General features: G+C 34.4%; 2 protein-coding genes across 3 annotated transcripts; one reads left to right on the forward strand and one right to left on the reverse strand.

Annotated features, from left to right (window-relative positions):
- On the forward strand, window positions 1-6,045 carry LOC105345342 (mannose-binding protein C). Its single transcript, XM_011453467.3, has 5 exons — window positions 1-353; window positions 903-1,001; window positions 1,488-1,567; window positions 1,955-2,036; window positions 4,840-6,045. The coding sequence occupies exons 1-5, from the start codon at window positions 41-43 to the stop codon at window positions 5,079-5,081; spliced, it is 816 nt and encodes a 271-aa protein (XP_011451769.3). The 5' UTR covers window positions 1-40; the 3' UTR covers window positions 5,082-6,045.
- LOC105345294 (neprilysin) lies at window positions 6,037-21,357 on the reverse strand. 2 transcript variants are annotated; one of them, XM_011453400.4, is made up of 22 exons: window positions 20,957-21,357; window positions 19,236-19,381; window positions 19,081-19,110; window positions 18,540-18,701; window positions 18,339-18,422; window positions 15,505-15,719; window positions 13,883-14,062; window positions 13,047-13,142; window positions 12,749-12,894; window positions 11,838-11,931; window positions 11,548-11,676; window positions 11,118-11,216; window positions 10,830-10,907; window positions 10,514-10,617; window positions 10,053-10,111; window positions 9,743-9,794; window positions 9,488-9,555; window positions 7,878-8,011; window positions 7,643-7,708; window positions 6,944-7,042; window positions 6,781-6,857; window positions 6,037-6,272 (listed from the first exon to the last, which is right to left on the reverse strand). In XM_011453400.4, exons 1-22 carry the CDS (start codon window positions 20,986-20,988, stop codon window positions 6,173-6,175), a joined length of 2,250 nt encoding a protein of 749 aa, XP_011451702.3. In that variant the 5' UTR covers window positions 20,989-21,357; the 3' UTR covers window positions 6,037-6,172. The 2 variants fall into 2 exon arrangements, with proteins under 2 accessions (XP_011451702.3, XP_034337628.2); XM_034481737.2 differs by having other exon boundaries at window positions 21,037-21,343.
- Window positions 21,358-22,216: the final 859 nt, after the last annotated feature.

The following is a 22,216-nucleotide window of genomic DNA, read 5'->3' on the forward strand; positions in this document are numbered from 1 at the left end:
CACACACATACCTAATACTAAGTTGTAACTGAATCTGAAAATGAAATGCAACAAATTGATTGTCTTCATGATAATGACCATCCTAGAGGTACGAGGGGAATTCATCTCCGATTTTATGTACAGAAATTCCTTTTACGACAACAGGGCAACTCTGGAAACCAATGTTATTTTTACATCGAATTTCCACAGCGTTATCGACTGTGCATCCCACTGCACGAGACGCGATGAATGTGAATCTATTCTGTTCAACATGGACACTCGTTCTTGTCAAATTCTGTCCGTACGCATGGATGTGATGTCAGACACAGGACCACAGTCTTATCTAGGATGGCTCTACTATGAGAGAAGAACTGGTAGGTCTAATTTTACATAAACGTTTTCCCCTCAAACAAGACATAGGTTTTTTTTTCTCATTTAGAAGGGGGATCTGGGTTGGAGTTTAGTGTTTTCGCACTTTCTTCATACAAGTCAGTGAAATTCAGAATGGTTAATTAAACACTGAGACAACACAGGCTTCATTTTCGTCACATCCATTATATTTTTTGCTGAGCCCGAAAATTTATATTTTATAATGAGATAGTGAACTTTACATCAAGCATCTTTTTAAATCTATATTTAAAAGAAAAAATATCATTCTAAGTCGATAATTTCATGTCAATCATTATAACTTTACTTTCATAAATACTAGTAATAATAATAGAATTACACATCAGATGCATTTATATCGCATCCTATATTAGCCCTTGGTCGCTATATATATCAGCCTTCGAGCCTGACGGCTCTCGGGCTGATATACAGTGACATTGGGCTAATATAGGATGTGAAATAAAAATTGCCATCTAATAATCTATATTCATTGTACAAAAATGTATAACAAACAAACGACTGGATTGATGTTTTAGGTGAGCCGATTGCATCCTTGACAACTGATTTGCCAGGAACAGAAACTAAGACAGAAGTTAACACTGAAATTGAGACTGAAACTACTCTGTCTTTACCTGGTAAATAGTCAATTTCGTGTGATTTTCATTGCATAATTGGTGGTTTCAGTACGGATTTTTAATAATTGGAAAATATATGCAAATGTTAATCACATCTATAATTAGCAAATTGAAAAAATTGTCATTATTTAAAATTTTTGAAATCGCCATTTTCTTTTTATCTTTATGAAATTTCATTTTCAAGATTGTTGATCACGATAGACTAACACCGATCCCCATATCAACTCGTGTTGTGATTGATGTAACAAAAATATTGACAACCATGCGTATAACATGATATTACAACTGATAATTTTTCTTTGATACAGTTCTAGTCTGAACGGTGTGCTCACCTCATTCTACTATCAAATGTTGCTGAAAAATTAAAATTTCCCATTTCCCTCGGCTTTCAATTAATTGTATACCGGTACAGAATACATGTAAAAAAAAAAAAAAGGTATCATAAAATAATAAATAAAGCTAAACAATTTTTTTCCATTCTCATAGATTGTTTAAGTTGGAACCAATATTCGGGCCATTGGTACTTTCTGGATGGTACATTGAGATTAACCTTCAATGAATCACGGGTGAGATTTTTTTGCAGTTACTTTAACAAAAAAACTGTTTTCTATCGCAATTTGATTATATGGGAATATAGCAGTCAATTTTTACCTCATTTTTTTTTTACCAAATGTTGAAAAGAATGCAAAACAATTACATGGAAGCAAATCAGAACCAAAAACTGATCACCTCATACTTTTTCAGTTATTGCATGCGACCAAACATTAAAATAAATATTGATGAAATGTATTGGACTATGCATTACAAAATCGATTTGTAGTTTTATCTCAGACAAAGGCACTGGAAAATGTAAATATATATGAATATTTAAGTTACAGCTCAAAATTAGAGGCAGCAAAATACGGGATTAAGAAAACCGCAGCTCATATTGCTTCAGTTTATTTTTTATGCAGATTTATTGTGCCAGCCTGACTCCACCATCTTATATCATTGAGGTAAACTCTGAAGCTGAAAACGACTGGCTTACTAATTTGGGTAGGTTTATAGAGACCAATTATACATGTACTTTATAACTAACAACAGAAAGGAATTTATTTGTATATTCAACTCATTAATTTGATTTGATTTGGTTTGAACATTATTTCATTGTACAAAAATACAAATGGGATTGGGCGCAAGTTCCATATTAACTTAGACCGCCCTCTCCCATTACAAAGATATAATACAATAGATGTATACACAATATATATAAAGGTCAGGGGATCAAATGGCAGTTTACATATATATACTAGTATGCAATTGACATGTATGTAATTAAGAATGGTTTATAGTAGTTTTTAAGATCATTTTTTTTATATAATTATAAACTAATGTAAATAAATATTTGTTTTCATTGTCACTTATTGCACGGTGACTCCAAAGTTAAAGTATTGTATTGAGTATTGACAATGTTTAGATTTACAATATGAATAATTTCATTAAATAGAACATTTCTAGCATCTTTTTATTTATTACATGTGAAAAAATAATGGTAAGTATCCTTGAGTTCACCACACGAACTGAGTGGACTGTCAATAATGATATATCGAAATAAATCATTATTCAGTGCACAATTGTGATAAGTCTCGTATGAATAATATTCAAATATCTATGAAAAAAAATAGATCTAGTTCTAAAAGTAAGTACATTTTCATTTTTAACAGAAACATATATTTTTTCCTTAAAAATGCGAACCGAGTCACTTTCACACACGTTGAAAGCGCATTCCATTCATCAACAACAGTAGGAACAAACGAAGATTTATACAATTCCAAACGACATTTAGGTATAGAGTAATTCTGTGCATTTCTGGTAGCTTAGTTAGATGCAGTAGCACAGTTTTTCGAAAAAATATCCATCACATAACTGGGTAAAATGTTTCGGTCAATTTTATACATTGTTTTTAGCCTGGATATTTTCATTCTACTATAAAGCTGTTTTAAAGTATAGAGATTCCCGAGAAGCAAAAATAGGTAAACCTGTAGCAATTCTTGCTGCAATCAATTGTATTTTTTCTAATTTGTCAGAATCAGTAATAGAACATCAGCCCGATACATCTGACAGGTGCATATTTTAACTGAGGCCTTATAAATGGAGTATATAATAGTGATTATGGTTTTCTGTTAGGTTTAAATGGAAGTTTTTTTTATTAATCCAATTTTTTTTAGCATTTGCTAAAATGGAATTTATATAAAATGACCAGGAAAGGTCATCAGATAATATAACACCTTCAGAAGTTTTTATTGGTGGATACGAATTCCAAATCGCAATCCTTGAAATTTTAACGTAGAGTTTACTGTATCAGTTTTTCCTTGCAAATATCTTTAATAATGTTGTCTGTGCTCTTGTTGGAATTTGGTTGGGGACAGTTGTGGAATCGTAAGGATGTTCGTCTATTATATTGTTCTAGTTCATCCATTGACTCTTCCATGCCCCATATTTGTTGTTAAAGATCTTGATATGATATTTCAGCATTTTTTAGTTTGTCATGTAATATGACTATTTCGCGATTTTGTTTGTCAATTGTTTCTGACTTTTGATTGTATCGTTTAGTGACTGGAATGCACTCTTTATGCTCTTTTTAATGTTGTCATTATAGCTTCAGTCAATACAGGGACGAGTTTATTCACTAGGGTTTGGTTTTTGAATGCCCCAAATATTATGTCCGGTAGATTTAGAGTCTTCCACTGGGCTAGGAAAAGGGGTGGCTGGTCTTGGGTTGACGAGTTGGGAGTGTTAGGACTGGCAATGGCGGCCAAGTATAATTGAGGTTCCCATAGTCACCCAAGGCACTAGAAAATGTATCTGGTTCACTTAAATCAATAAGGAACGATGACAAAAACCTTTTCCGTTGGGAATTGAAATTTTCGTATAAAAATAATTATTTGACTATAAACTTTATTTTTATATAAATCAATTAGGAATTACTTATATTTTTAGTAGATAATTTTTTTTTGAACATCTGACAGAAATTCCTAAATATTTGGATGTAAAATGTAGGCGGGAAACGGGCGTTAGCGTTTGTAGTTCTTTATGATTAAATGTCAGATGTCATTGAATGAATCACAGAACAGGTAAACAGGAGAATTGATCTAACAAAATAACTTATCAGTGGGTTTTTATGTATAAATGTCTAAAGGGAGAGAGTGTCTGTCTGGCCCCTGGGGATAGAAAAGGGGGAATCATTGTTGTTTTTAATAAAATATGAATACCAGCCATCTTTATCTGTGAAAACATAAAAGCTATCTTGAAAGTTAACAAATATGGGACAATTAGTTCCCATCGTTTTAAGTTTTTTTTTCAGGTAGGAAGATGTTGGTCATTACCTTGTTTTAGATTTTATTTTTACTCCAGAATGAAGCTTAAGTAAATGCATATGAGAATCCTCAAAATGTCTGTGTATATGCTATGGTACTCAGGTGACCGTTAAGGCCTGTTGGCCTCTTTTATTTGATTTTCTGGCGAAAAATGCAAGAATTCTATGGTGTTAATAGGGAGGGGGGGGGGGGGGTTCATATTTGTTTTATTGAAAATCAGAGCCCAATTTAAATGATGTAGATGAGGGGGGGAAAAGCAGGGAATTGGAGTTTATTCATATGATTTTTTTGACAATCTATAATACATGCACATATATATCTGCCTATTGTTGTTGAGATTACAAAGGTTTTGTGGTTAATGGAGAGGTGCAGATCAGTCAGTTATTGTAAACATGAAGTTCGTGAGATAGAAAGAACTGGGTCAGATTTAGATAGTAATTTTTTCTTCTATTATTTTCCCACTTTGTTTATTCCGAGAACAGCTAACCATTGTGGATTACCTAACGAATACTGGCTAAACGGGAACGATACGGATAATTCTGGGACATTTACATGGATTGATGGTAAAATTCAGACAACCTTCACCAACTGGCTCCCTGGTGAACCAAGCGATGCCGCTGGCGTGCCGGCGGAGTGTGTTGTGTCGGCGACTGGAGTAAAAGGGGTGTGGCTCGACATCACGTGCGCATCCACAAGGAGGGTGGTGTGCGAAAGAAATTTCTAATAAATCAATGCAGGTTTATTTTTTAGAAATATTTGTTATTACAGACTTCATATTTGTATGTACAAATATCAGACCATCATTTTCATGTATGTGTATTCATGTGTTAATTTGGTTGTAATTGAATTCTGGTTGTAACGCGGCATTTGATTGGAAAATATAATTTAAAAACACCACTGACGGTCCTTTGGGCTCACGAATTTTATGAAAAAAATATCTTCTGCATTTTTTGTATGAAACACCAATGGAAATTACTGTACATTTTATGCCTCTCTTTGAATTCTTTTTTTAATTCATATAACGTGCGTAGATAAAAAACTTATAAAGAATTTGTAATTAATGTGTGTATTGTTCCAATAATCAATTAATCGCAAATAACCGATTTTTCGACTGTCACCCTGGGCTAAAATATAGACACAACTGGAGCAGTGATTCTTGGAATGACATTTGTTTAACACATATGATCTATTTCGATATATATTTTTTAATCCTTAAAAAGGGGTTTCCCTTTATTTCATTAAATTAATTTTATTAAATCTCTACACTTTTCTTTACATAAGACTGCTTTGTGTCACTTTTGGTTGAAATTGGATCGAAGAGAAAAAGTAAAAAAAAAATGAAAAATTACAGACTAAAATGCATTTTTTTTTCATTTAAAACTTACAATTGGCAGAAAAGTTCTTGAATTTATATCATATGGTTTTTCTCGTTAGCACGGAAGATAGCACGAATGAGTTAATGATGTGGGGACAGCCAAAGAAAACCCACGTGTACAAGCGGGGTCGACTATCGCGCTCTGTCGCTTACGCTAAGTTTACGGACAAACGAACAGAAAACCAGTCGTGATCAAAAAAGTTCGTTTGTACTCTCAGTTTTTAGGTGAGCTAAATCTCCTCGATGGTTTTTTTTCCCAAACCCTTGTTTTATTTTTGTTCAACTATGAAACGAATTAAATGAATAAAATTTCTTTGTTTAATTCATTCAACACACACACACATTCACAAATGGCGATTAACAAATATATATATTGAAACAGAATACTAGTAATGTGAAATAAAGATTAAAATGCAGGGGTATCTGTTTATTCTTCCACGCTACCATAGCCGACATTTGTGTCTTGGATTCATATAGCTGTCTTTAGGGCATTGGAATGCTTCCGAGAAGACAGGCAGATTCTGTAGAGTTCCCGTAACCCTGCAAACAACGAGTTTAAGTGACATAATTACTTTTACTTTAATAAATATACAACTAATATTAGTTTCTCAAGAGATCAGGTTTCGTCGAGAGGCTGAGCTTGCTCATCCCTATATCCCACGCTGCAGTATTTACATGCCCCCTGCTCTTGCGTGAAATCCTATTTTTTGAAGTGGAAAGGTAACTCAGTATTTATATGTTGGGTGAATGAATAATACTACGTTATTTTTCTTTTCAACCGAACTTATTTACATTAATGTATCGCAATTTCGTTTTTTCACATGTGATATAAAAGATCAGGAAATCGTGTACAAATTCGACATTTGGTCAATCATGGGTTTGTTCGTCACCATTTCTTTTTTTTAATCCGTTTTAAGGAACTTTAAGACTTTTTATAAGCATTAATTCACACCACAAAAATTTCAGAACTTTACTGATAAATATGAAAAAATATACATTTCACAATTTAAAAATCGGTTTGTATCTTTTCCCGACTTTTCTGACTTGCCTGAATCTGGATGGACTATGGGGTCCTGTCATTAGGTGATTTACGAAGTTTTTCTTCTCAGCAATTGTACAGCGTATCTAGAAATGGAAAAGTAAAGGGCAAAATCACTCTCTTCTAAATTAAATTTCATTGTAAAAACAAATGTCAGAAAGCAGCTTCAAACCTGTGCGAAATTGATGAAGAAGAGTTGGTCGTGTGTGATATTTAGTCCTGGAAGAGGATTTTCCTCGCTTCCTCTTTTGGAAACAAAATTTCTGTAAGCCTATCAGGATATACGAATGTAATATAATTGTTAAGACGAAAAATAGATGTATGATACTAAACACATATGCTTTGGGGTTTCAGGTTTGACGCATTTGTAGACAAATATTTGTAGTAATATCATGTAAATTTTGATTAATATTTTGTATTTACCGCCACCCGGTCGATTCAATATTTACAACATGACAGTAAGCTGTACATTGTGATATTTCTGCCTCAGATAAACATTCAGAATTCGAAATAATCTCTTTTTGAATAAAAGTGAACATGTTAAGTCATACAAAAGTTCGACATGTATGTATTAAGCCCTTCGCACATCACAGGATTTGAAAACGACACCAACAAAGTTTATAATTGATTTAACTATTGTTCTAGAATTGTGGGCTCAAATAACACTTTGATTTTGATTTTTTGCATTTTTTTTCCTTCGCTCGTTTTGAACCTGTTCCCTCAAAAATAAGGGTTTATCTAGCAACAGCTCTGATCGAGACAGGAACTTTAAACACGTCGGGGATAAAACCTTTTGGGTGAGTTCACGCTATTTCCACTATTTTTGTGTCTTAGTGGGTTTTTTTTTACTGTCGAGGAAAACCTGACTTACTCTATAACTCTGTAACACTCCGCCATTATCAGCAATGTTTTCTCCGAGCGTTATTATACCGTTAACCTAAAAAAGAAACTATGGCGTTTGTAGTACTCTCAAAGAATTATGGAAAGTGTTATCCAGTCCTTAATATCACCAACTATTACGACAGATGAAGATGAAGACAATTTTCGCTTATTATAATTGTCTTTGCCTAAAACATGCAGCCTAAATAATGATAACAGAGAATGACCTTCATTCCATCGGCTTCAGGGGATGAAAAGTTTCCGTACTGGTTGATAAAACATGTCTGGAGGTCTTTGAATTTATCGACTGACCTTTTGCTCCACCATTCGTGTAGTTCCCCTTCCTTGTTATACTGTCGCCCTACGTCAAGTTAGGGATGATGAGTAAGCAGACGTACAATAGATATATATCTAACAATTTATACAAATACATTTGAAAATGTGTGCATCCATTTGAAAATGTGTACATCCATTTGAAAATGTGTACATTTTCAAAGTTTTACGGACGAATTAGTGATTGTTCTGACAATATGTGGTTGTTCGGGCAATATGTGGTTGTTCTGACAATATGTGGTTGTTCTGGCAATATGTGGTTGTTCTGACAGGATGTGGTTGTTCTGGCAATATGTGGTTGTTCTGACTGTATGTGGTTGTTCTGGCAATATGTGGTTGTTCGGGTAATATGTGGTTGTTTCATTTATTGCTTTTGAGTATTATCCTTGATAATTAGAATGAAACAATATGCTACACCTTGTAACAGGTGTTTAAAGACAGCCCCCTCCCCGATTAAGACTTCCTTGGGTAGGTAAATCTCCGCTTGGTTTAAAAAAGGCATTTACACAACCTAACCCATTTTAAAATTTCAAATTAGCGCTAAAATTAACGTTTTAAAACCAACCCCATCTCCCGTAAAGAGGGGGTTAAAGTTAAAGTTGTATCCTTCTACGAGCCATGAAGGCCCATAGGGCTGGTGCCTATCCCTGGTTTCCGTGGTGCTAAGCGGATGAGAGTCATTGACTCCACCTGGATGGGACACCAGTCCATCGCAGGTTAACTCCAAGTGAATGCCAGTGCCCAATTGCAGCTGGATGGACTGAGACAATGTAGATAGAGTGCCTTGTCGAAGGGTACAGCACTAACGTCAATTAACCACAGTGGGGTTCGAACCAGTTACTTTGGGTTACTGGCCTAACGCCTATGACCACTGAGCCATGTGCTCCGAAGAGGGGGCGAGGTTAGAATTCAAAATTTGGGTTTCCTGTCCTTATGCATCAGTACGTCTTCTCTTTTATTAACATATTTTATAATTTATTATAAAATAAAGTATAAAATATGTTAATAAATGAGGAGACGTACTGATGCTTTATTTTATACTTTATTATTTTGTATATCTTGTTCGGAATTCAAAAGGCCTTTGACAAAACCAAACCAAGATCCAATCAATTGAAATCAATTTGTCAGCGTAAACATATGTACGCATTCTGTGAACTATTTAAAACTGCTGGATGGTCAACAAGTTACCCATGATATCGGTCTATTATTTTATTTAGCTGTAAATTATTTGTATAGTAAAGACAAATTTCTAATATTTGAAAATTTTGTCCATTTCCGGAGCTCTTCTTTTCAAGGAAACAGATATTGTATGAAATTAGCCACGCCCACTCAGCCTTCAAAGTCACAAGTGACAAGTTACTTGCAATTTTCGCAGAATATTTTTTTACTGAATTCCACCGACGAAGTTTTGTAATTTTCCTGCACTAATGGGTTACTTCATATAAACATGAACCACAAAAGAAAAGATGAGTTTAAGTATTTCCTGGAGGATCGATAAATGTACCTCTGTCATCAAACCCGTGTGTGATTTCGTGACCAATCAACGTCCCTATCCCGCCATAGTTTAGGGACCTGTAATTTAAAAAAAGTTACATTAAAATAACCTTAAATTACAACATCATCTTGAAACTATATCTTTTCTTTTTACTCTCAAAAAGTGGTGTGCCATTTTGAGCCCCCTCCCCCTCCTTTAATCTCAAAACATGCAACTAAAAATTTAAATTTTGATTCTCCCCTGTATTTAATTCAAGGTGCTGACCTTGGATAATCCTTGTGGTAGTAAGGAGGCTGTAGAATACCCGCTGGAAACACTATCAAAACAACACCATGCTTGATTCAATACTGATACACAATTTGTTGATGAGGATTTTTTTATAAACTTAAAAAAAAAAAAAAAAAAAAAAAAAAAAAATCATTTTGAAAAAGCAAATACACAAATTCTGTTTTCATGTCAAGTTCACTTCACATTAATTTCACGTATAATATTTTGCTCCCTTCACGTACATTTCACATAAAAAATTCCATGTGAAATGAACGAGCAATGTATTTTTTGTTTCTATGTATCTTACTAATTCTGTTCTGAGGAGGACTGTAATACGCATTGACTGTTGATGGCGCCACTTCCCATCTAAAACAAAAAAAGATGGAGTAAAATAAAGAAACACATGTTCAGAATTCAGAATACTTGTTGCCAATACTTAATATTCTGTTATATAATTGAATTTAACCATACGGCATTTTATTGACTAAAACCTAAATCAGATGACAAAGGAAATGGTTTATCTCTAGTTTGTTTATTGTTTATATTGTAATCGATGTTTTAGCCGATTGCCTGTTGAAAATGATTAAATTCTGCTAGGAATGTATTAGTAGTTAGTTTAATTTACATATATAAACAAACAACTTGTTTGCGGCGATAAATATTCGCGAATATATATACTAGCAATAGGCTGCTCGGGATTATCGCGATTATTTAACGCCCGCAATATAACGTTAGATTAACAGTTATCTAAGGAAGGTCAATTCTTACTCCATTCTGTACAGGTTTGTACGCAGTTCCAATAAATCGTCAATCACGGTCCTTTTCAAGAGGAACAACATGTTCTCGAAGTAGTTTACTGGATGAATTGTTACCTACATGATAAGTACGTGTATATCATTATGTAACACTCACACGTAACACGCAAAAGCACTTTCTCCTGTTCATTTATATATACCAGTGTGTGTGTGTGTATAAATATATGAAACTCGTTCTCATTTTTTCTGGTTATTTTTCAAGTAATAATATTTATAAATTATTAATATCAAACATCACAGCTCAGTTTGCAGTCGACAGGCCGACTTACGTTTTCGTATCGCCTGTTCAGCAAATCGTCATCCAGAATGCTGTCTTCGTAACCAATCTTTCTTTTTATAAATAGAGCCTGTCATCAAGACAATTTATATCATGAAGAAAAAAATGATGGCATAACAAAAATGCATGAATTGTTTATTTTAATTTACCCAAAAAAAAACCCTAAACTATTTCTCTTTATTCAAAATACAAAAATTATGAAATCTTTGTATGATACAAAGTATTTGTTTCAGGATATCAGTCTTTCTTAAATTCCTATGGAAGTCAGTAGACCTCGAACCTTTTCTTCGGCAACTTCCCGTGTATCTTTGTCCATCCAGTCCAGCTCTGACAGAATCGTCCTGAATGAGTCCAGTATATTGTCAGACATGTCACTGATCTGGAAGGGGGAAGTAATCATGGCCTGATTAGAATATCAAAAGATATCACCTTTTTCCTTCTTTTTTTTCCAATAAATGTAAAATGATTAAATCATATAATCTAAACAGTTTTTCTTCATTTTTTTTAGGAATTATGATGGGTGGGGTGAGGTGGATTCTTCACGTTTAAAGACAAATGCGATTTTTTCTGAGCTTCCTTGATATAAAAAGAATATTCAAGAAATATATAATGGTTTAAATTCGAAAAGTTAATATTTTTAAACCTCAAAAACAACGTAATTTCAGGACAGCACTGAATATCTGACGTAATATAGTTCTCGATGCTCTTACCCCGGCTTTGGCCTCTTCGTCGAAGTGTCTCTGTACGAACAGGCGGCCTATGGGCAGACCCAGATAGTTCACTACTACGTCCACGCACTTACGCCATCGGGAGCGAATGTGGGAGGAACCGTACAGGACCTGTTGTGTAATATTTACCAAAAGAACAGCCTTATTGTGCAAACTGTATTGAGAATAAGAAGTTTGGAGGAAAATTGCGAGTTGATTTTAATTTTTGAAAAATAGACAATGATGCATAGTCGATCGAGATTAATGTATGATGAAGCGAAACAGTTTCTTGCCTTTAAGTATTCTCCAAGATACTGTCTGAATCTGTCAGGGAGGTCTTTGATACGGTTATTCATGATGCGCCAGACTGCATAGTTTGTAACTGTCCTACAGTGTAAAAAAAATTTACTGAACATTCTTCATTCGTGTATGAACCTCGCAGGATTTTTGGAGTACGTGTATGTACATGTATTAGCGAATCAACCACTTATTTAAACAAAATAACTATTATTTTGCTTAAGATGTCTTTTCATGCGAACATGATGGATTAATGAATGGATGGATGTGGATGGATGTGAATGGATGGATGGATTGGACGATCCATACCAGTCATATCCCACTCTTCTAAATAAAATTCTATTCAATGATATACACTATTAGTATGCCCTTCATTATCGTTTCTAGGCCGATACCTCGAAGATACAGAGCATTGTTATATAATTATGCCAGGTATGTATATCATGACATTGAATGCCAACATTGGTTTGCTTGGATTTTTGCGAGGTCATAAAAATCTGGAGCAATGCGGTGAATGAACGAGTGGAAGATGTCACTTCAATGATAGTACGAGTGCTTCCATTGAGATTACCGTTGTGCATTTATATCTAAAAAGAAATTTTACACGTGCCTTCAATAATGAAATGCAAACTAACAGTCGGTTGACCTTGAAGTTATGTGACCTTGACCGGGATCCTAATATTAATCACATTTAGGTACTAAGCATTGTGATACTAATAACAAAAACATGCTTCCTCTTTCTATATTATGTTTTATGACTGCAACAAACAAGACATAATCATATAAATTGTATCTTTTCCTCATTCAATGATCTCTAGACCTTTTTTGATGAAATGAATATCAGGGCACTACTGCCTATTCCTAATACAGCAAGTGGATGGGTTATCAGTGTGCTTAAGCCTTTCACCTCTTTGGAAACTGTAACAAGACTGGAATTAAGCGCTTCATGTACTGTATATCTACAACAATCACTGTCTGGTTCTCATCAAGGTCAAACTCCACCCCATCTATCTGAAGCAACTGTTGGATGTAGCCTCTCCACGTAAAGTCCAGCTACAATATCAGATGTAACTGGTGTGTATATGAAATTCTGATTCACGATACAGTATATGAAAATAATATTTAGAATATAGGAAAGCAAGATCTCTCTCCCTCTCTCTCTCTCTCTCTCTCTCTCTCTCTCTCTCTGCGTGTTCGCGTTTTACCTCTTTTGACTCTGTAAAATTCAGTTTCATTTCCCCTACAGTAAACTTATTGTACAGCTTCTCATTGTCTCTTCGATCTTCCATGGGCGTTGTAATCTTTAAGGAATGGATGAATGAAAATAATGGAAAGGCAATCCTATGACAAGGCAGATACCTTATTTTGATTTCTTTATCTTTAAAAATATGTACATGTATTTTGACTATTTATGAAAAATTGTTGGAATCAAAAGAACAATATGCTAGAATTAAGATCGTTTTCTAATCTAGAAATATATATTCACATTTACAAATGTCAATGCGTTTTGAAGGGAAGGAGGGAAGAAAGAAGTAGATTTTGTGTTTCCTACGAACTTTCGCTTCCCACACGCCAAAGGCGTCACGGACAGAAGTACATGTAAAGTACATTGACAATGTATATAAAATAAAATTTTACTAACAGGCGAAAAAACCAGAGAAATTTTTCTTAATCATCATGAATATTGAAAGCTAAATGGAGATACTTCCCCAAATTACACAGTTCTTTAAAATTTTGAACACTTTTAAAAATAATTGTATAAATTTGTATACAGAGGGTTTTTTCCAATAATATTTCTTAATATATTTTACTTAATATAATAAAACTTTTCCGATATCATATCCCATATTTACGAAAATGTCTCATCCTGAACTAGTACAGTAAACATACCTTGCAAGAATTGGTCTCGAGAATTTCACATAAAGTTACTAGTAAACTTTTTTTCAAAAGGTGACATCCATTAGTTTTTATACCGCTGTATTTTGAGATAAAAATGCACTACAGTATATACATGTACATGTAAATGATATTGCTTACATACATTGACAAGATTTGTTTCAAGATCCAGAATGTCTTCCATGTCTCTTCGCGCTTGTTCTTCGTCGGCTCCAAACTCAATAGCGACCTTGACCCCAAGGTCAACGTAGGCCTTCATCAGGGGACTGTCCCGGGGCTGGTCGTAGTGCTTCCGTTCAGGGAGGATGAAGCCAGGGTTATCTAACTGTAAATTTTAAGATGCAGTGTAAATAGACACTGGTACTTAAAATAAATTGTTTCGGCTCAAAATTTGTGGATTTTCTGGAAAGCTTTATTCACGAATTTACATCTCCAATATCTTCAGATTTATACGAGTATACTCTTGAATTTGTATTCAGAAGAACATTTAAAATATACAATCCACACGAATATCCAGTTAATCTAATCCTTACTCGGGTAAGCGCAAAAGTCGAAACATATGAGTACAAGTTTGTGTGTACTGACGTGCGGCATACAGTTGTTCTTAGGCGGAAACTATTACAACAAGATTAGCTTTTTATAAAAAGCTTACCGTCTTAAGAGCGAACCCCAAACAGCAATTAGTTATCAAAGACAATTTAATTGTTTTTTTTATATAAATGTCACCTTCCTCTACATACCATTGCGCGTGGAACACTTTTATGTTTTCACAAGCTTATCTTTTAAAAAAGATTGGTGAGCTAGCGTTGTAGCGTTGTAGCCATCATAAAACTCAGAAGCAGATTTCTAAAACATTAGTTTAAATTTCTAAATCGATTGATTAAGAATAGGAAGGCACAGTGGTGTATTAGAATTGTGCCGGGCTGGAGTAGGGTTGTGAATCTAGAGTGGGCTTCACATCGGCAATGGCATAGCTCATTGACTGTTGAAAATTTTCAAGAACCATTGGTGCTGTTTTATAACAATCGTATCTTCTCGGGCCTTTCCGGCATGCTCGGAAAACAAATATCCAAGGTTGTTTTCCGAGTCTGCCGGAAATTTAAGATAAAACTAGCTATTTATTATAATATATTTAGAATAACTTTGCATTATAATATCTATGATATTGTTACTTTTTGACATTTACAATAAACACAAAACTTCATGTGAAGATGATAAAACGAAATTCAAATGGTACAGTTTATCTACAGTAGTAGTCCCAGAATCCCCTACTATTGGAGTCGAGCGTGAGTATTCCAGTGAAAAAGACTAACGTAGTTGCTAGCGCTCGAGAGCGCCAGCAATCATGTGTCTTTTAATCCTGCGTGTCTAAAATTGAGAAATGCCTACCCGAGCTTATAAGTTGATATCGACTATAGCAGGGTAAGAGAGATCTTGGGAAGAGTCGTAGATAAAATCACAGTTATATCGCTGCATTCAGCATTTTGTTTGTCAAATATTACACGTAGTTTTACCTAATGTATAAAAGCTGTAAACAACTTTACCGATGTTAGCCATACCGCATCAATTTTGTTTTACGTTTTTGTATTTGAATAAAAATAATAAAAGAAAAGCAAATAATTTGGTTGAAATACAGGAGTTTGTTGGATATGTTCAGCAGTAGCTGTTTACAAAGAACAGTTTCGTTTAACCAAAACCACAATGAAAGATACATGTAAATTAAGTGATAGGGACCCACCTGACTACTGAACGTCAAATCCAACTTACATATAATACACGCCTTTTCTTGTCTTTGCTGTCTAAATATACGTAAGGGTAGATGTAAGGCACGTTGCTGTACTTGTTAATGGTGACGATTAGGGAGGTGAGCGAGAAATCCCCCTCCCTCCAATTTCCTCCCTCGTTTGTGCCCAGAATTGGCCAGCCTCCTATTTCACGTAGAAGGGGCAGAGACACGGAGATTCCTACAGCCTCTAAATTTGCTAAAATTGAAAGGAAAATAATTTAATTATGGTTGTAACGTGCTTTCTGATCGGTTAAAAAATTATTTTATATCGTATAAAGAATGAATGTTGCCTAGGTTATAGTAAGACTAAGGTCAAAAACGTATCAATGCGCGTGACGTTACGTTTGAATTTTGTACAATTTTACGTCGTTTTAAAGGTCAAATGACCGTTTATATCTACAATGAAGAGTAAAAAAAATAAATTATAAGCAATGAATTCAATATTTATTAGTTTTATACGATATAAAATGGTTTAAAACAGTTTACGCTTTTTTATAAACCACTTCGCGGTTTTTAAAGCGCCAAATATAACTGCCCCAAACCATTTTATATTGTTTAAAACAACTAAATATTGAATTCATTCCTTAAATAAACATTGAAATTGTTCATCATGAACAATGTAAAAAGCGCGTATTTTATTTTATCTATAATTTTCTTTCTGATTTTAATTAAGAAATAAACAACGTTAATTAGTGAACATGGCGTTATGAATAGCAATTGCTCTGTTGGCATATTCCATGATGCGCGCTAACGCATCATGAAAAATATGCCAGCAGAGCAGTTGCTATTCATAACGCCATGTTCACTAAATAATCGTTGTTTATTACTTATATTTGCATCATTTTACCACTCGCAAATACCTTGTATTAGCCTAGACCTTGACATTTAGCTATTACATCAAAAGTAAACATTCAGACTCTAATGTTTCTTTTTAATTCACATAGATTTATTAACAGAATCAATGATATGTTATAACAGTAATTCCTTTAAAATGTTATCAAAAACATGTTTTAATATTAAATACGTCAATTTTAATGGAGTTGGAGAAAAACACATGATGTATCGTATAAAATCTATAACGTCATACAATATTATACAAATATTGACTGGGGTTGAGGGCAAAATTGATTATATTAGCCCCCGAGGGACGAAATATTGCCCGACGCGAAGCTCCGCGTCGCCTTCTATGGACTTTACCGACCCCACAAATTTCTGTAAACAGTCAGTAACAAACCTAATAAGTGTTTTGTTTTGTCAAGGACCTACAGTTTGATTTGTAAACAAACAAAAGATAATATATAACGATTAAATTCATAGCTTAATTCTCTAATTTTTTACCTTCCTCGTCAGTTGTTTGTGCAAACTTCGATTGTAGGATCATAATCATAATATTACGTCACGGGCAAATGGGGATCACTCTAAATATTTTGGGGCTTAAAATTAAAGGTATGGTTGAACGTTTATGTAAAAAATCAGCTCAAATAACGTTACGTCCGCCATATTGCCGTTTAAATTTTGACGCTTGCCCTGTAAAGAAATTTATGAGGCAACCACGTGACGCGATTCATCCAATGACGTCGAGACATTCTAGTCCGAGGCAACGTTACACCTTTATGACGTCATAGTATAAAGACAGAGCAATTGCGATTATAGAGAAATAACTGCAGCTCCTCCGTATTGGCTTACAGTGGGAAAGAACAATGGAAATGCAAATATATATCATTGAACACACTACTAGAAGCGAGACGTGTTCATGAGGTATATCGTCACCATCCGGATTCTTGGTGTTCATGAGATTGCATTGCTCAATAAAGGTGAAGATTGTTCACAGATTGATTGTATACGTCCATATCCAGATGATTAGTGTCCATCGATTAAATAATGTTCACCGACTAGTTGCTTCTGAGAAATGTTTGCAAATGTGTTGCTTTAATCTAGGTGTGAATTGTTTGTTTGTTCTTAGAAAATTGAGTGAGTGGGATTGTTATTTTATAAAACTTGACCAGGAGAGTTGTGTTCTAGTCCAAAACGTAGACTCTGACTACTATATTATGATAAATAGAAAGCAATTGACGGGGTGTCATCAATGATAAGTTTATTATTCCGGTAAACATGACCAGAGGCAAGAGTTAGTGATGTAAAATAGTAACGTGTTTATTGTAATCTGGGTGGGGGATAAAGCAGTATACTACAGCAAATTGATCACACCTACAATGTTAAAATACATGTACATAAAAAAAGAGGAAGTTGTAGTAACTTATTTTGCCGATTGAGAGGGTCACGTTTTTTTTTCTTCAACGGCTTGAATTGATGACGCATGCTTCATTCGTGCTATAGCAGGCACGTAGCATCGGGGGGGGGGGGGGGGGGGGGGGGGGGGGCAGTGGGTCCTGCCCACCCCCCCCCCCCCCCCCACTTTTTTGTTAAATTTACATACAAAAAAGTGTATTAACATTGAGTTGCCTCCGCCCCCCCCCCCCCCCCCCCCACACACACACGCACTGTCATGGCCCATGTAAAAAACTTGAATTGAAATAAACAGTGAGATTAAAGTTAAAAGTATACATCCTACGGATTAGGATTTTTTATTTGCTTGTCAAAATTTTTGGGATGAATCTGCCCCCCCCCCCCCCCCACTTTCAAAAACGATGCTACGTGCCTGTATAGTGCCATGTCAACGCCATTTATTGAGATAATATAGAAAACAGTTGGTGATGCTGAGAATGCAAAAAGACAGAATAGGGTATGTTGTAAATGTATATATGTGATAATTTTTGTTTCAAACTAACTTTTCTTAAGTTACTAATGCTCTTACTTGTATTCATACAGGATCCATACAGGTTCTTTGCCTTTACAATCGCTTCTATATCTCCCTCACTTATATCTTCTTCGAGTACCTCTAAAAATAATTGATCAGAGAAACTTTCGTTAAACATATCAAATCATAACATTAATCAATCTTTTCTTGTCAATTGATAACTCAAAATATTCAATGAAAGATACTGTTTCAACGAACGTTTTAATTTGACCTGGACTGTGTCGCGTAAAATACTAAAACTAGCCAAGAAGGATCTATCGTTAGGTATCACGTGATTTTTCATCCAGCCTCCACAGGCGTACTCGTAGAAATTGTCACATGGGTCCACAGAAAAATCTATTCCATCCGCAACTCGTGCAGCTTAACGATAAAGATGAATTGTTGGCATACATGAAGTCGTAAAAACCTTTGTAAAAATTAAATGATTCATATTATGAAAAAAATGGGTCTTTCGAAAAGTTTTCGAGAACGGTGAAATAAAAATGTTCAACAAACTCCGGGGATCGTTACTCTGTTGATTCTGTACATATCACTATACTAACCACTAAATACATGCGAAATCTATTCAACCCTTTTCTGTAAACAACTTGCCTTGAGCGAAAGAGAATATCTTACGGCATAGTTGAAGACTTCGTTACAAGAGGGACAGAAGAAGAAACTGAGTTCAGATTACGCTACTGGACCAAATCGATTTTGCAGTATTTTTTAATTACGGGAAATAAAAGAATACAAAACCTACCAGCTCGGATGCATTCTAATTTATCACAAGCTGAAAAATAATATTTAAAGGTTACATAACATAAATTGCTGCCATAAGTTTAGATTTTTAATCATTTTTTGTTTCATAATAAATGAAATTCACACCGGCATATTTCAAAAGCTCAATACGCTTACCTTCTACGTTATCAGAAGAACCGAGTTTGACCGAGATATACACAACTACGCAGATCAAGGCCGCACACAGCAGGATCAAAACGAGGGCCAAAACCAGGAGGAATCTCTCGGTCCTCGTACGCCCCCTGAACCAAGGCTCCCGGTTCCTACAATCACAAGGGGCAACAAATGGTTATGCATTAAGTACTTTAAAATTCTACAAAACTCTTCTGAATTGTAACCTTACTATATTGTTTAATGATTTGATGTTGATGAGGAGTGACAAATTTATGTCGTTACATTTAAGAATATTGATACAATGTACAAAATGTACATTTTTTTGCCTGTTTACCTCTTAAAAGCGGAGCATTAGTTTTGATTTTATTGTACTAGGACAGTTGGGTAAGAAGTCATAAAAATGTTTCACGAACAATTTCATAGTTCACAAAAATTGCATTTTCTTTAATTATTTAAATTATAGCAAACCTATTATGAAACGTAATAGATGCCATGCCATAAAACTATTTTCGAGCATTGAGGTTCAAATATTTAGCATAGCATTGCAGATATGAGAAGGAAATGACAGATATTTGATCTGAAATTGAAATGTTTATATAACTTGCAGCAAGCGGCGGGCCCAGATAACTCCCTGAAACTCCTTGATACAGTTACCTTGTATCAAAAGCAAATTTCATGATTTACTTTGAATTATTAATGTCGATTAATCCCTTACCCTTTCTCAAGCAGGGCGCCTAAATACGCAAGACATGAAACATTCCTGAGGGCGAGAAAAATTTTAAGAATTTTGACGGACACCCATATTTACAATTTTGAGTCGGATGATCTAAAAATGCGTGGTTTGGTTCTAGATTTCAGTCCTATTATACACCTAGTGTTTCAATTGTTCGCTTGTTGTTTTTTCTATAAGTGTAAACTCATTTACAATGTAAGTAGGTTCCTTGGCCGATCACAACCGTTGTTGTTGTTGTTGTTTTAATTCAGCTGTGTCAATAACTATTTAAGGATGTTAAGGATCCAATGTATGCTTTGATTGTTCTCCTCTAGATTTTGTCACATTTTTTCTTACACCGGTTTATTTAGCAGTTCACTGTGTCCGTAATCTATCTGTCTGTCTGTCTTTCACAATCTACATTTGTCTCAGTTTTAAAGGAATTGTTTTCCCATCTCAAAGATACGTATAGTTGAAAGCAACTGGACTAGGTCCGTACTTTTTTATCATAGCCTTTATTTTTTTTTTCTATTTGGACACACTATTCTTTTTTATGTGTTTGATGAATTATAAGGAAATTAATTGTTCAAATAATTGTTATCGAAATTTGATCAAAGACACATATTAGCAATTTAATTTACTGCCATTTTTATTACCTCGATCCATTCTAGAATAACCGTGACCGCACAAATCATATACATGTACTAGTTTGTGCGTTCATCTGAACTGTTCTGGATATTTTAATCAAATTTTATTTACTATACAAATTGGTAGAGAACAATATAAAGAGATTATTTATTTATCGCCTTAATAAAGGTTCAGAAAAAAAATAACAATGTACATTAATTATCAAGTTGCAATTAATAAGGTAGAGCATTGATGAGCATATTTCTTGCCTTCTGTTTTTTTTATTTGGAAAAAGTGAAACTTTTCCACATTTCACCAACCCATAACTTTTATTTCTATTCAAGGTTGAGCGATATGAAATAAAGTACTGTAAAAATTGACTTACCTTGGAGAATCACCTTTCTCGCCGGATTCCATTTCAATATTTCATAATTCACTCTCAGACACAATTTCTCAGTTACTCACGGAAAAGATTTAGTGACGTCGTGGCATATCGTAAGATATCGGGGTTCCTATCATCTCTGATTACCACTGGCTTAAGATGAAATTAAGGTCATCTCAAATAATCGCGAATGTTGAATCAGGAAGACAAAAAATGCACACAAGCGTCAAAGAGAGATTGCCAAGCTTGCTTGAACCGTTGCGTAATAAATATTTCGCGTTTGTAAGGAACCGTATCTTCCTTCATCCACCTTTTTACGTTAACCCAGTTTTTGCTCCGTTTTCACACCTTTTCTATGCTACTGCAGCTTTTAAAATAGCTAATTATGTGATACGATTATCAAAATATATTTTTTGAGAAAACGGCATGATTTTAAAGAAAATATTACAACTGTATGATCGACGGCATTTTACGTGGTATCAGAAACGGATTATATTCATTCAGCAGGAATAGGGACGAATAGAGACAGATTCGTCTGATATTGCAGAATATTGTGAAGTAAATTGAGTAATATAGGAAAGTCTCCAGTACTTTATTTAGTCCTGTCTTCTGATGAGTCGGCAGATATTGAAGACCGAATCACTTCACGCCGTAAAATAAACCATGAACATGTTGCAAATGGCCGAGATTCCACTGAGCCCAAACGACTGTCATAACAATGAGTTGACTTTGTCTTTGATGTACATACTGTGCAGAGGTGTTTGTTGGGTGTAGAATATGAGTGCTTAAGCCTACAACTTACATAGGTCGTCAACTCCATGTTCTGTTTGAATTAGAATTGTTTCTTATGATAGTATTTCTTCAAAGTTTAACTTCATTTACAGTTCTCTATACATCATCATATAAATATTATATAGGTCGATATTGCTTTGGAATTGATAAAAATAAACCAATATAAATCTGCATCGTCGGCTACTAAAACAATCGTCTGGCAAATGTATTCTGTTGTTTATCTAGATATATACCCCAATACATTGTACATCATAATCATTGCACGTTCGATCTTTTTCAAGATATCGTCTACCCAGTATTTTTTCGATTATCTTCTTTATTTGAGATCATTTTCATTCTGCATAAAACATGTGCTAGTAATTTCCATTATTGTCAATGTACATGTATGATACGGAAATCATCATGTCGAGAAAAATACATGTAATTTTTGCACTTAAAAAAATTCATGAATTTAAAAAAATGCATTTAAGA

The sequence above is a fragment of the Magallana gigas genome, chromosome 3 (genome assembly GCF_963853765.1).
Source record: "Magallana gigas chromosome 3, xbMagGiga1.1, whole genome shotgun sequence".
Classification (NCBI taxonomy): domain Eukaryota; kingdom Metazoa; phylum Mollusca; class Bivalvia; order Ostreida; family Ostreidae; genus Magallana; species Magallana gigas.

What these genes read in the sequence shown, in the direction of transcription:
- LOC105345342 (XM_011453467.3), top strand. Translation starts at nt 41, where the DNA reads ATGAAATGCAACAAATTGATTGTCTTCATGATAATGACCATCCTAGAG. An exon ending in AACTACTCTGTCTTTACCTG is followed by an intron (nt 1,002 to 1,487) that starts GTAAATAGTCAA and finishes CCATTCTCATAG; the next exon opens with ATTGTTTAAGTTGGAACCAA. An exon ending in CGACTGGCTTACTAATTTGG is followed by an intron (nt 2,037 to 4,839) that starts GTAGGTTTATAG and finishes TTCCGAGAACAG; the next exon opens with CTAACCATTGTGGATTACCT.
- LOC105345294 (XM_011453400.4), bottom strand. Translation starts at nt 20,988, where the DNA reads ATGGAATCCGGCGAGAAAGGTGATTCTCCAAG. An exon ending in ATCTTGGAGAATACTTAAAG is followed by an intron (nt 11,677 to 11,837) that starts GCAAGAAACTGT and finishes ATTACACAACAG; the next exon opens with GTCCTGTACGGTTCCTCCCA. An exon ending in TACCACAAGGATTATCCAAG is followed by an intron (nt 9,556 to 9,742) that starts GTCAGCACCTTG and finishes TTTAAATTACAG; the next exon opens with GTCCCTAAACTATGGCGGGA.